Source organism: Salmo salar, chromosome ssa13, assembly GCF_905237065.1.
Source record: "Salmo salar chromosome ssa13, Ssal_v3.1, whole genome shotgun sequence".
Classification (NCBI taxonomy): domain Eukaryota; kingdom Metazoa; phylum Chordata; class Actinopteri; order Salmoniformes; family Salmonidae; genus Salmo; species Salmo salar.
In genome coordinates, this window is record NC_059454.1 from 36,649,644 (window position 1) to 36,665,354 (window position 15,711).

The 15,711-nt window shown below is 42.1% G+C and overlaps 1 protein-coding gene across 1 annotated transcript; it reads left to right on the forward strand.

The window, feature by feature from the left end:
* The first annotated feature begins 6,953 nt into the window (after window positions 1–6,953).
* Window positions 6,954–10,454, forward strand: LOC106567338 (thyrotropin-releasing hormone receptor). The gene is made up of 2 exons (XM_045692734.1): window positions 6,954–8,018; window positions 9,151–10,454. The coding sequence occupies exons 1-2, from the start codon at window positions 7,224–7,226 to the stop codon at window positions 9,562–9,564; spliced, it is 1,209 nt and encodes a 402-aa protein (XP_045548690.1). The 5' UTR covers window positions 6,954–7,223; the 3' UTR covers window positions 9,565–10,454.
* The last annotated feature ends 5,257 nt before the right edge of the window (window positions 10,455–15,711 follow it).

Genomic DNA, 15,711 nt, shown 5'->3' on the forward strand with positions numbered 1-15,711 from the left:
TGATAGAACGAACAACCAGCCAGCTTGGCTAGCAACCCTAGATTTGTGTCGGGACTATATCTGTGGAAGGATGAAAGAGTATGAATAAATTCACCAAAATAACATTTTTTATGAAAATATATCAATCATTATTTGAATATGTTGGTAACCCGTTGTATAAAAGTGATAATGCCCATGAAGCCGGTGTTTGGAGAATATATTGGCACGGTTTGCCGGCCCTCGACTTCATCTCAGGCCGAACAACACCCGTGCCAATATATCCTCCAAACACCGGCTTCTCGGGCATTATCACTTATATGATGGCTTAAAATGTTTGAGGCGGTGTGGAGAATACAATAAAATGACCCAAGTATGCCTTATGTATGTGTCCTTTAAATTTTATGCAGAAATGTAGTGGAAATGTTCCCTAAAATTATTGTTCTGTAATTTGAATTGGGCATAAATTCATTTAAAAGTGGTATATTAATGACGGCTTAAAATGTTCTAGGTAGCATGGAAAATACAATCAAATGGATCATGTATTTTTTGTTGTTAATGTTTTTGAAAATACAAAAAAAAATATCCTAAAATGCTGTCAAAATTACAGATTGTTGTTGATATTTTGATCCCTGAATTGAGACGATCAAATTTGGTCAGGCAGGCGGGCTCAGAGTGGTCAGGCAGGCGGGCTCAGAGTCAAGACAAGCAAGGGTCAAATCCAGGAGAACGAGAAAAAGAGAGACTGGGGAAAAACAGGACCTGAGAAAACGCTGGTTGACTTGAACAAACAAGACGAACTGGCACAGACAGACAGAAAACACAGGTATAAATACCCAGAGGATAAGTGGGGAAGATGGGGGACACATGGAGGGCGGTGGAGACAAGCACAAGGACAGGTGTAACAGATCAGGGTGTGACAGTACCCCCCCCCCAGGGACGCCACTTGGCATCCTACCTGGGCGCATACCTGGTTGAGCGGGGTGCTGGCATGGGACCTCGATGAGGCCTGGGTCCAGGATGTCCATAGCGGAGACACAGCACATCCAGGCCATAACCTTCCCAGTCAACCAGGTACTGGAAATCCCTGCCCCGAGGTCGAACCTTCAGGAGGCGTCTCACGCCGGTCAGCCGTCAATGAGACGGGGGAGAGGAGTGGGCCTGAAAACAGGAGACAAGGGGCAGTCCGACATAGTTTTAACTTTAGACAAAGAAAAGGTAGGAAAAATACAGAGGGTACGGGGCAACAGAGTGCGAACAGCAGAGGGATTAATGATCTTGGAGAGGGGGGGAAAGGTCTCGGCTTCCAGGGTAGTAGCCACGGCAATATAGCGGCGTGCCAGTGCATCAGGCTTGACCTTTTTGGATGCAAAGTGTCCCAGGTCTTACTGAACCCCTTCCAGAGGTCCTGGTACTCTGCGAAGCTGGCAGAGAGGCCCGGAGCAATTTCCAAGCCCCCAGGATGTCACGTGGCAGGCAGAACTGACTTTAGGCAATGAGTGTGGCAGGACAGGCTCCAGCCCACGATGGCACCAGAAGCCCAGTCAATAGAGGGATTGTGTTGCTGGAGCGAAGAGAATCCCAATTCCACAGGAAACTGCTGAGACTCAACCAGCAGGAATTGGATCGTCTCGCTGTGGTTCCCCGACACTCGTAGGTTGACGGGGGTGGTCTGGTGGGTGACATGGCCTATAGAGCGCCTGTCCAGCGCTCTACCACCCATGGGAATGGAGAGGGGTTGAGTGGGGTTGCCCAGCTCGGATGCCAGGGTAACGTACATGAGACTCACATCGGCCCCCGAGTCGATGAGTACCTGGAGAGACTTGGACTGGTCGCCCCACCGCATGATGGCATGAAGAGGGGGGCGAGCAAGGGGAGACGAGACCAGAGTACTCACTCCAACGAATGAGCTAGGTCTCTTGAAGGGACAGGTAGACACATAATGACCGGCAGTACCGCAATACAAACAGCTCTGGGTCTCAAGTCTGCGTACCTCGTTCTGCTGGAGACAGCCTAGCCCTGCCGAGCTGCATCGGCTCGGGAAGAGGTGAATCGGCAGTCTCCGGAGGATCTTGGAGGGACTCGGGTAAGCTCGGATCCTCTCGGGGACGTAGACGCCGGGGACTTCCGGAGTTCATCAGATGCAAGGTGGGATCTCTGAGTGAGCGATTGGGACCGCAATCGGATCTGTTCTACCTCCTACGTTCCCGTAGCCAACCATCGATCCGGATGGTTAAAGCAATGAGTGAGTCGAGATCCGTTGGTAGATCTCTGGCTGCCAGGTTATCCTTTACCTCCTCTGAAATCAGCACAGGAACGTGTCGAACAGCGCTTCCGGGTTCCAGGTACTCTCTGCTGCTAGCGTGCAGAACTCCACCGCATTGTCTGCCACACTGAGGGTGTCCTGCCGAAGCTGGAGTAACTTCCGGGCAGCCTCTCTCCCAGACACTGGAGCCTCAAAAACCTTTCTTATCGCCGCCAAGAATACCTTCTGACTGAGGTAGATGGAGGATTGTTGCTCCCACACCACAGTGGCCCAGGCGAGTGCCCTCCCGGACATCAGCGTAATAATGTACGCTATCTTCAAGCTGTCCGAGGTGAATGAAGAAGGCTGTAGCTCAAAAACGAGGGATCACTGGGAGAGAAAGCCCCAGCAGGTTCTGGAATCTCCATCGTAGCGCTCCGGGGGAGGTAAGCGGGGTTCCCGGGAAACCGGGGTGATGGTGCTCCTACCAGCCAGGTTACTGAGGGGCTGGGAGGTTACCGTCGTGGTAGGCTGCCTGGAAGGCAAACTACGGAATTGCTCCGGCAACGCGTCCAATACTAGCTCGTGACATTCGGCCACATCCTGGAACCCTTTCATCAAACCGCAAAGCAACTCCTCGTGTCTACTAATGATGGCTCCTTGGGAGGAGATGGCATTGCGGAGCTGGTCCAAGTCTACTGGGTCAGTCATGGCCAGTTCATACTATCAGGTTTCAGGTAAGACCCAAATGCAGACCGTGTTGAAGTAGGGGCAGGCAACAGGGGCAGGCAAAAGACAGGTCAGGACAGGCAGGGGTCGATAATCCAGAGTAGTGGCAAAAGTACAGGACAGCAGGCAGGCTCAGGGTCAGGGGCAGGCAGAGTGGTCAGGCAGGCGGGCTCAGAGTCAGGACAGGCAAGGGTCAAAACCAGGAGGACGAGAAAAAGAGAGACTGGGGAAAAACAGGAGCTGAGAAAACGCTGGTTGACATGATTCACATGTCCATATGTCACGCCCTGGTCTGTTTCACCTGTCCTTGTGCTTGTCTCCACCCCCCTCCAGGTGTCGCCCATCTTCTCCACTTATCCCCTGGGTATTTATACCTGTGTTTTCTATCTCTCTGTGCCAGTTCGTCTTGTTTGTTCATGTCCAATACAGCCCCATGCAGCTGGTTGGCGGCTGTACAAAAGCCCTCAGAGTGGAGCAACATCCTACTGCGATGAACTTGATCAACCAAGTTGATTTCACCTGTTGACTCTCTCTCACTGCCACACACTTTTCACTAATGCCAAGACAGCGCGAGACATAGGATAAATGTGCTCTGATGGAAACAATACAGGTAGGATAGTCTGTAGCTCGTTAATATCACCTGCTCTGAAATCTGCTCAAATAGTATTTACTCACATCACTCAAGAAGATCTAAATACATATTCTCATGACACTGAGTGTGATCACATGGTTATGGTTGACATTCAGATGCAGCTTGGACGTTTCACCTGTAAAACAAGATGAATTTATCATTCATGATTAACAGTGATGATGGCCTCTTTTTGAAATTAGATAGGAATCATTTCTTGATTAAGGGTATTAAAAATACAAACATTGATTAAAGTCAATGTGTGTAGGCATAGGGAGACGTTGCATTTGGATTAAGTGTTTTATGCATATAAAATGTTATTATTCAACAGGCTACGGTGCAAACGTTGATTGAGAAATTACGTCATTTTCATATTTTTTTACGCTCCGGCACCTAAGAAAATAGCACTTTACCACTGAATATAACAGGATAAACCTGCAATGACACTATTGCTAGACATCTTTGTTTCGACTTTTACTTACTTTGTGTAAAGTCTGAAAGGTCTCATCATACAAGTATTTTGTTAAAATGGGTTAAACAGTTGCTCTGCTGGACAAACTGTAATACATTCCTGTGGGATTTTACCTTAAGTAATGTGTACAGGGAAGGTTTCCTGTAATTTTTCTTAAAATTTTCTCAAAACAAAATATCATATAATTGAAATCAGTAAACTTCAGGGAACACCTATATGACGTTTTAGTATTTACATGTAAACTACTGGAACTAGCCATGAAAACATATACACAAAAAAGTAATTTGGCACGTGTTTTCACCACATTTATACTAAAAGTTTAAAGGATCCATTACATTTTTATGCCATTTTATTGGGTTTTCCAGACTCCCTCAAAAATGTTAAGCCATCATTGGGCTGTATTTACCAATTATTTGTTAAGTTAATCTCATCCAATATGGCCCCACACTGCTGGTTGGTGGCCATATTGGAAATGGCCATCAGGGGAGTAATGGACAAAATCTGTGATGGCACTATAGGCAAAAATACCTCTTTAGACACGCCCCAGCTGTGTGAAATTTGGTGGCTTTATCACTATCACATTTTATTAAAATTGCTGCCCTGGTTGACTGTTTTTTGCTTCCCAGACTGCCTCCAATCTTTAGAAATGTCCTTAAGGTATCTAGTATTACTGTACCATGTTTGATACTTGTATCATAAAGTGAAACGATCTCAGGTATATTTGTTTGTTTTCCGCTGGACTAAAAGGTAAAAAGTGATCTGCTTGAGCACTGTATTTGTACATTATATAATTTATCAATACAGGGACGCAATGATATTTACATTTTAGTAATTTAGCAGACTTACAGTTAGTGCATTCATCTTAAGATAACTAGGTGGGACAACCACATATCACAGTCATTGTAAGTACATTTCTCCTCAATAAAGTAGCGATCAGCAAAATCAGAGGTAGAAAGGACCTACAGCGGGCTCTCCTGGAGGAAGAGCAGCTCCGTCTTGTGGAGGTTGAGCTTAAGGTGTTGGGCCGACATCCAAACTGAGATATCTGCGTGTCACCACGTGGGTGTCAGAAGGGGAAAGTAGAAAAGTAGTTGAGAGTCATCCAAATAGCCATGATAGGAGAGACCATTGAGAGGATATGACGGAGCCGAGTGACTTGGAGTATAGAGAAGAGATCTTTGACTGAAGGAAAGCAAATCAGAATTAGCTATAGCATGGACAGCTCTATCCACCCCGTGACATATGTAGTAGGGCTGGAGTAGCCTATTCTGATACGCTCCAAGTGGCTTATCCAAATGGTTTGAGAGAACGCCAGATTAGGTTGGCTGAGAGCTGAGGGGCTTCATTAACACGATCCTCAGAATCCACTGCATCCAACAGTATTAAAGCAGTGGTTAATTAAAGCAGTCTTCCCATAGGACCAAACCTAATTAGCCAGCCCAACGCAGTAGTACAGACAATGCACCGTTTGAGATGTGAAGTGTGGCTGAATATGAGGGGGATAAGAAGATTAGGAGAGAGAGCGAGAGAGAAAGAGAGAGAGAAAGAGAATGAGTGGGGTGGGGGGCAATACACAACATCAATGATAACTGGTGTCAATTGTCAAAAAGTAGACATAAAAACACTGCTTATTGTCATGATAAAAACAACACTGCTTATTGTCATGATAAAAACAGCACTGCTTATTGTCATGATAAAAGCAATTGTTACGCTCGTCATAAACATTGGACCAAGGTGCAGCGTGGTAGCCGAACATTTTACTTCTATTTAAAATGAACACCGACAAAACAACAAAATACAACACGACCGTCAAGTTCTGCAGGCTACACAGCAACTATGCAAAAACAAGATCCCACAAACTAAGGTGGGAAAAAGGCTGCCTAAGTATGATCCCCAATCAGAGACAAACAAAGAAATAGAAAAACTAGAATGCCCACCCAAATCACACCCTGACCTAACCAAATAGAGAAATAAAAAGGCTCTCTAAGGTCAGGGCGTGACAACAACACTGCTTATTGTCACAATAAAAACAAGTGACATGTTTCCAGCATTTCCACAACCATTGTGTACACACTTCATAGTTGGGTAATTAAGTCCATATTGTCAATGTTAGTAATAGGCAGGGCTGAGCTGAAGTCTCTAATTTTGTTGTGGTAGTTAATTGAAGGGTTTATCATCATGTCGCACAGTCAAAGTCATAGATGTTGATAACGTCCCATAGGACCAAACCTAATCAGATGGCCTCAAGCAGTGGTAAGGACACTGCACAGTCTGAGATGTGAAGTGTGGCTGAACATGTAGATGGAAGAGAGAGTGTGAGCGAGGGGTGGGGGACGGGTGGGGGACGGGACGGGACGGGGGCGAGGGGGTTAAGTGGCTGTGATTTGTATCCACCAAAGTAGCAAACGTAAAAATCACTTTTTACTTTGCCTTACATTGTAAAAACAAGTGACATGCATTCCAGCATTTTCGGACCCATTATGTCAACATACTGGGTCATTAAATCTATGGCCATTGCTGGTACTAGACAAGGCTGAGTTGTAGTCTATTTTTGCTGCAATTTGCACTATGTGGTAAATTCAAATCAAATCAAATGACATATTATTAGTCACATGCGCCGAATACAACAGATGTAGACCTTACAGTGAAAGAGAGAGAGAGAGAGAGAGAGAGAGAAAAAAAAGAGAGAAAAATATATATATAGAGAAAGAGAGAAATATATATATATATATAGAGAGAGAGAGAGAGAGAGAGAGAGAGAGAGAGAGAGAGAGAGAGAAAAAAAACATATATATATATATAGAGAGAGAGAGAGAGAGAGAGAGGGGGGGTGTTCAGAGTGGTGTACAGCACCACTGAGAGGGCAACTAGTCATTTTACTATCTCTGTGGATATTAGATGGACTTGAGTTATGAAGCTCAGACCTTTCCTAACCATGGTAAGCTCCTTTTTTTTGCAATCATTGTAATTGTTATATATCTTTGTCATCTCACATGATAAATGACATAGTCATTGACTTATATTTGTATCTCATTTTGAAGGGGAAAAAATGTACTGTTATATATTCTGGGAAATCTTAGAATCATTTGTATCTATATTTTTTCAGGATTTTTGTCAACTGTTCCACCTCAAGGCAAATTAAAGCAGAAGAAAGGTGCCAACAGAAAAACACCATGGAGAATACTACTGACACCTCTCAAGATGTCTTAAATTTCACACAGAGTGAAGTTCTGACCAATATGCCACAGAACTCCATTGAAGTGCAAGTTATAACAATTGTTCTCGCACTTATAATATGTGGAGTTGGGATTGCGGGGAATATTATGGTGGTGTTGGTTGTGCTGCGTACCAAGCACATGATGACCCCTACTAACTGTTATCTTGTCAGTCTGGCTATTGCGGACCTTGTCGTCCTTTTAGCGGCAGGTTTACCTAATATTTCCGAAGTAGTCGACTCTTGGATATACGGTTACGCTGGGTGCCTTTGTATCACATACCTGCAATATCTGGGTATCAATGTATCATCCTGCTCCATCACAGCCTTCACCATTGAGCGTTACATTGCTATCTGCCACTCCATCAAGGCGCAATTTATTTGCACCGTGTCTCGGGCGAAGAGGATAATTGCCTGTGTGTGGATTTTCACCTCGCTGTACTGCATAATGTGGTTCTTTTTAGTGGACACGAACGAAACCTTCTACGCCGATGGGGTGGTGGTCAGCTGTGGTTACCGTGTCTCCAGAAACCTCTACATGCCAATTTACTTCCTAGACTTTACTTTGTTTTACGTCGTCCCTCTCATTGTGGCTACTGTACTGTACGGTCTTATCGCAAAGATTTTATTTATGAGCCCCTTGCCAACCAATCTCAACGACAGATGTGAAGGTTCTATACACCAGGGGCGATTTTCCAGCAACGTGAAGGTGTCGGGCAAATCGAACAAGGGTGCAGTGACGTCAAGAAAACAGGTAAGCTACATTTTGTAAATTATTGTGGAAAATAGTAATCAAAGACTTTTAAATTGACAAAATACTCTGCGAAATGTGTTCAAATAATAATTTAGGCTACAATATACAAAATAATTCCACTTTGAAAGTGTATCAATGTAGTGTGTAGTTTATCTACACAATGCAGGCTAGTGCATAGTTCATCAATGTAGTGTGTAATTTATCTACACAATGCAGGCTAGTGCATAGTTCATCAATGTAGCGTGTAATTTATCTACACAATGCAGGCTAGTGCATAGTTCATCAATGTAGTGTGTAGTTTATCTACACAATGCAGGCTAGTGCATAGTTCATCAATGTAGTGTGTAATTTATCTACACAATGCAGGCTAGCGCATAGTTCATCAATGTAGTGTGTAGTTTATCTACACAATGCAGGCTAGTGCATAGTTCATCAATGTAGTGTGAAGGATAAAGCAGCAGGCTCATAGTAATGGTTTCAAAGTTCATGACATCCTGTTATTATCACCTTACATTAATTATAGCTTTGTTTAAATCAAATCAAATATATTTATAAAGCCCTTCTTACATCAGCTGATATCTCAAAGTGCTGTACAGAAACCCAGGCTAAAACCACAAACAGCAAGCAATGCAGGTGTAGATGCACGGTGGCTAGGAAAAACTCCCTAGAAAGGCCAGAACCTAGGAAGAAACCTAGAGAGGAACCAGGCTATGAGGGGTGGCCAGTCCTCTTCTGGCTGTGCCGTGGAGATTATAACAGAACATGGCCAAGATGTTCAAATGTTCATAGGTGACCAGCAGGGTCAAATAATAATAATCACATTGGATGTCGAGGGTGCAACAGGTCAGCACCTCAGAAGTAAATGTCAGTTGGCTTTCCATAACCGATCATTCAGAGTATCTCTACTGCTCCTGCTGTCATCATTAGACTGTTCTACTTACACCAGAAAAAAAAGTTTTGTCTTTGCAATTTGAAATGTAGTCCTAAAGGCCCTTTCATCAGTCAAACAAACAACCAGAAACATTTGAGTCAATTATTATGACACTGTAGTAACATTTACAGTATTATGAAGAACCAGAATATTTTAACACCATTTTTTCTATAATTGCCTCCCCCCCCCCCTGTAATTTAGGTTACAAAGATGCTAGCAGTGGTGGTGATTCTTTTCGCCTTGCTCTGGATGCCATACCGGACACTGGTGGTGGTCAACTCTTTCATGGACCCACCCTACCTCAACACGTGGTTCTTGCTCTTCTGCCGCATGTGCATCTACATCAACAGCGCCATCAACCCAATCATCTACAACCTCATGTCTCAGAAGTTCCGGGCCGCCTTCAAAAAGCTTTGCAAGTGCAAGGGCCAAGACCCAGAGAAAGTTACCAAGTACAGTGTGCCGATGTATTACAGTGTCATGAAAGACTCTTCCCGTGAGAGCCCTGAGCAGACAGAGCAGGAGGATGTCAGCAGCTTTGGTAACACTAGTGTTAAGAGGGTCAACTTCACAGATGAGTGTGGGGACACCGGCACTATGTTCAGCATTGCCTGACAGAAGGACAAAATTGAGAGCAGTTCTTTGTGTGAAATTAGGTTTTATAAAGGCCATGTGCGTCAGGTCACCATTAATGTGATGTACAGTAATTTTGCCATATGTGTCAAAGGTCAGTACTAATGTACTTTTTTCTTGTACATACACTTTGTCATTTACTGTTGAAATGTATTGACCATCTGTTATATTCTACATTCTTATAGCACAGCCCAAACCTACAGTATATCACCTGATATTTAGGTAGAGAGTTTCTAGTTAAAAACCCATTGTCTGCTTGTTAAAAGACATTCAGTCAACCAAACAATCTAATATATTGGCTGTAGAACTCATGAGGGTTGGAGACCATCCTGGTATTAATCTTTGCATTTTAATCAGAAACTCATTCCAACTTAGAGCAGCAGGTGGATGGACTAGTTAGTCAATCAATAACAATAATGAATCAATTAAGATCCAGGTAGAAACAGAAACAACAGGACTGCAGCCTCTGAGTTGTGGACTCCTATCATTTACAAGAAGTAAAGACTTGAATGTCAGCTTGAATGTCACATGACTAATATCATCAAAACACCTTTATGCAGATTGTGGGTTCGTTGGTTTGTTAAATATTTTCTTGTTGGCCTCTTGAAACCTCTGAAACGATTGTGCTCATCACACTGTACAGTATCTGTTTTGGTCTATGTACGTTGAAGCATGTAAATCCTGTTGTAAAATGTGAACGTGTGGAAGATGGAATGTTTTGTTAATATATTGCATATTGCTTTTTTACATTTTCAAATGCAGCACTTTCTCATACCGGTTGTAACAATGTCCATAACAGTCATGGCTTTTTGGGGACTTGATTTATGTGATTAATTTGAGCAATTCATTGAATTAAAGGTGACCAACCATCATGCTTTTGTCCAATATTCGTAGAAAAGCGAGTAGGCAACTTATTTGCTATAAAGTTAAGTAATGGAAACTGGGAGGCAACTGGCCTGATTGTTTATACAATCTGAAACTCAAAAATTCAAAAACTGTATGGAGTGCATGAGAAATATCAAGCTTTACATTGTCATGTACATCAAATTGTTTTCAAAACATCCCATTTGATTACTAGTTCCATACACTGCCTGTCAGTTTGAGATCCTGTAGGAAATTAACACAAGTCAAATTTGACATCCATCAATTTCAGCACCACCCCAGTGAACAGCGACAACAACTCACAGCTCAAATCTTTGGCTGCAATCACTGGAATTTAGGCTATTTCAGGCCTATTAAAATGTATTATATTGTTGTTGTTTTTCTCTACTGTCTTTTAGTTACTTCCCTCTATAATTTGTGCATGTTTGATTTCCCACCAAGATGTTAAAACGTCTTTTATAGATCTGCATTCAAATTGGCCCATTTGGAAGAAAAATATATTTAGAGGCTTAGACAAACATTCTATTCAAGACTTTTTCAAATTCCAGTTTATTAATTTCCCTCTAACATTTTCCTTGAAAGCATACATTTATCAGCTAAACATTCCCTTTCAGTTTGCATGGTGATGACCCCCCCTTCCCTTCAACAGTGTCAGTTAGTTTGACAGTAATGCTGTGCTTGGTAAATGGTGGTTCTATACTGGGACCTGCCAGGTCCCAGATTTTTACGCAGCTCTGCTCTGCTTCAGATGCTTGCCAGGTTACAGCAACGTTGTCTTCTCACACAGCCTCAGTGATGATCATAGACAGTCATAAACAATGGAGGGGTATCAATACTACAACAAACATCCATTTACATTCCGTTCCGCTGAACCTAATTAGTGTTTATGGTTATGTCCACCCCATCCTGTTTATAAAAATAAAATACAAATCTGCCTTTGATATTCTTTCTCAGGATTCTGGTTAAGGGGTGAAGAGATTTCTTCCAGTCTTTCAGACATTATAAGAGCCATTCCTTTCTCATCAAGCTCTACATTTAAAGCCAGAGAGGGGTAATTCTTACTGTTCATTATCTCTTTTAACCCCCCCCCCTGTGCTATGAGCTTCTTTCTCGGAACCCAAGATAACTGCTTCAAGGTTTTAGCAGCCTTTCTCTCAGACAAGGTTTGCACAATCAAATTTAGTATGCTTCACACTTGGTGGGGGGGTGGGGTGGGGGGGGGGGTAGCTGAATTTTAAGAGGTTTCTAGGGACATAGATTTTTTTCGAAACATTTGCATCAGATAAGATTAGCTACACAGTTCACATTTATGAATTTTACTCTAAATTGCCTGCAGCGACTAAAATAGAAAGAATGGAATGAAAAGGAGGGCATTCTGACTGCAAGAGGTTTGAGTCTCAAACTTTTAGACTTTAATGTAGACTGTTTTTTCACATAGTGCAATATAATGTGGGTAATGCATCATAGATCCAAACTGATAAGAACATGTTATTTTGATGGATGCTGTCTATTCCGGAGGAATTATATTATTTTAATATTGATGGCAGAGTAGACACTCATACCCAGCCATGGCCATGCATAACCTGTGCACCACACCATTAAGATGGTATGTGTGTTGTAAGACTACTAATGCAGTTATACAAAGCCGCTCTGACAACAAAGCACTCTTCTGCGCCATGCTTTCCACATGTAGCCTACTAAGTCTCATTATGATAGGGATGGAAGTAATTCATCCACCTCTTGCCCCTCAAGGGTGTCTGCCTCCTCACTATTAGGATTCAAACCAGCACAATCAAAGGCTCAGCAGAGACAGACAATAGCCATTCTGTATGGAGAGGTGAATCATATCTGTTTTGGTTTTCAGGATGTCTATTATGCAGCACTGAAGAGTCCACTCAAATGGACTCTTTTTATTTTTTCATTTCATGGTTATTAATCCTCTCCCCTGTCTGAAAATGAATTATGCATTGCTTGGAATATCATGTACTGAGGTAACACTGAGAAACAAGCCATCATTCAGGTGTCTATATCTGTTCCTGCTCACGTCCGACAGTTAAACCTTATGTATTTTATCACCCTGTTTCTAACAGAGCATAGTTTTCAGTGTTGTCTACAGTTTCTTTGAATTAATCGCTGTATGGACAGTATGTACAGTATACTATAGGTTGTATTTTCCTGAGAAGCATACAAGGATGAAGATGAGCTAGAAGAAGGCTGAGAGGAAGAAAGGTGAGGAGGATGAGGAGAAGCAGACAGTATAGGATAATTGCAAAGTATTAGTTGATTTATTTATTTGAATATAGAGGTTTATATAAACAGAGGTAAGGATGGGGAGGTAGCAGATCATTTTGTTAGCTTTAATCTATGCTTCTAAGTTCTATTGAAATGGTTTTCAGGGTACAACAAGATAAAAACATTTGAACAATAACAGTCTACCGAACCGTTTTATAACATAATATTTGAGTTCATTGGATGAAAGTTCAGAAGGCATATTCAGGATTGTTTACTGCCAGTTCCAGAACTATAACCAGTCAAGCAGCAGTTTAACTGCAGCCGTCCGAGGCACAAACGTCATTGGCTCAGAGAGAACTGAAGCGTATATGTGTTTCCTGCAGAAACAAACAGGGACTTGCCTAAGTCGATAGATATTGACTAAGTTGGCCAAATAATTCCTTCCGTTCCATATTGAATAACAGAAAGGGTTTTCAGACAAGGCTGGCCAACAGACTGGTACAGGTGACCTATTCAGTAAAGTAATGGTGCGTGTGGCTTGGGTGATCTGTCTACACTTTCTCCCTAAATATGTGGCTCACAGGTTGCCTCTTTCTATCAATCATAGAGCAAATCACACACCAGTCCTGGAGGAAACTACGTGTCATCCATCTTATTAATATTTCGGCCATGTCATTGTCACCCAGATTTACTGAGCACCAGTCACATTCTGTCAGTGGTAGGTAGATGGTAGTTTGACCATATTAATCTGGACCACATGCTTCAGGCTGTGCTCAGCCACTTGGGAGATGAAAGGATTTCAAAACCGTAACACAATTCAAGTAGTAGGCTACAGTGAACAGCAGGACACATACTTTCATTCAATGCCAGTAGGAAGAACATTTCACTGTGAACAGGGCAATGCTGTCCTTATAGTATTTAAATCTGTATCAATTCCTCTCCACAAAAAAATATCCCTTGCGATGTTCTGTGGTAAAAGAGCAATGCACATCCATTATGGATTCAACTTCAAGTGTCTTAAAGACCAGCAGCACCTCAGGAATATTGCATTGCAGTAAAGTGCTGCTGAACTATGTATCATAGCGCATCTGTGAGCAGCAATATCATCCTGGGAGTGGAGCCTGAAAGAAAGTCTCCTGTAAAAACCCTATTTCCCGTGGACTTCTATTGTTCTATGACCGCCTTCTATGCTACAGTGCACATACTAGACTTTGTGAAATTGCCTTTTGCTGCACAGTAATTGTTTTAAGCAGATGTCTCAGCCATATTGGAATATATAAAGTGTCCTATGTCCTCTCTGCTCAGTCTAGCATATGCTTTATTTCCTTTCTTTTTGACTGAGGGGATGGTGTGTTCAGCTGCTTTTTGCCCCAGAGAGCATGAGGCATCAAGATAAGAATGATAAGACATATGTCAGAGGAAGCGAAAACAATAAAAACATATCATCTGGGGATAACACAAGTATTGCTTTGTTAAACAATCAGCTGATCTTTCTGAATGTTAGGTGGATAACTATGTTTTTCCCGGTTAGCATTCATACTATGTAAACCCAAGTTAGGACAATTATAGACACCGTCAGTCACCATGAGGAGATGGGATAAAAACATGAATCTTTTCATATGTCCATCCATTCGCAGAAGAGCAAATGCCATAATAGCTGTCTGATGCTTTCAAGTCAAAGTCATAAAGCTATAGCAAACATTTCAGATTAAATGTGTGGCCATCACACTCTACCCTGACCTTTCCATATAGGGTTATATAGGGTTATATGTTTGGTTTTGTTGTTAGTGAACATCAGGGTTTTTTCAAATAGATGTAGATGTTCTATCTATTTCTGTGATTCATTTCCTAAAATAATCTAGCATTTTATGCCTCTTTCACAAACTAAACTTGTCATGTCCATCAGTTCTGTGGATTTGAAGCAATTTCCAGACTGAACGTCTCTGAGAATCGAACACTACTCTGAGGTTCTGAAGCCTTGTCACCCAAGGCTTACAAAATAGCTTAGAAGTTGTACTGTATGCCTGGAATCTGCACTTCTTTTTGACAAAACCCGGGAGAACTTGAAATCCCCGGGGATACAAGAAAATGCAGTCTGTGATATCATTCTAAGACATCTGAGGTGACTGAATCTCTGGTTTGAACATTGTCCCATTGTCTTGTCTCAGCCAAAACTCCCAGTAAACAATGAAACTGATTTGTTAGTGATCAACCACAGTGATATAAGAGTAATTATGAATCTGTTATGACAAAAGTTCCTAAATACAAGGCTACATTATGTGGTCAAATCTATTGTTGTGGCTTCCTGAGGGCCATACTGACTACTGTCTGCATGTGGACAGAAAAAGATACAAATTACTTAGACTTATTTCGGGCACAGAAGAGATTCCAGGCAAAGGAATGTGTTAGTGGATATATCAAAGTCGTTTTTAAGACAGCTAAATCAGTCATGCACTCTTTTGCCCTTCCTGATTAGAAACCTGACCAGCCATAGCTGCTACACGATTACAGACATCTTTACCTGGGGGAAAGATCATCTGCCTGGTGATTTACATGTTGTGATTCTATCCACATTCCAGTCTTATCAAATTAATGCTCTGCGTGTATGGGTAAACACTTTGAGATCTCATGAATACAAATATATTCATCTTTCCTGGATACTTAGCAGAGAGATTGAATGGCTTATGACTACAAAATATTAAATCAAATATTATTTTATTCACTAATTGAAAAAGATCTGATGTGCAAACACCAATTAGTGGAAAAAAATTATTGAGCTGCCTGTGTAAACTCAGCCATATTAACACTGTCCAAAAGACAAATGGAATAGAAATGTCATTCACCACAAGGATCAACAGGGTGTCCGGTCACCAAAGTATAATTGCAAGTGCAGACTTTGTAGACTTTGTGAAATTGCAATCCATCAAATTCATTTTAGACTTTGAAAGAGACTTTCAAAGGAAGAGAGAGGATATCCTGAAATGGACACTGTAAATCTGAGGCCGCAAAGGCTGT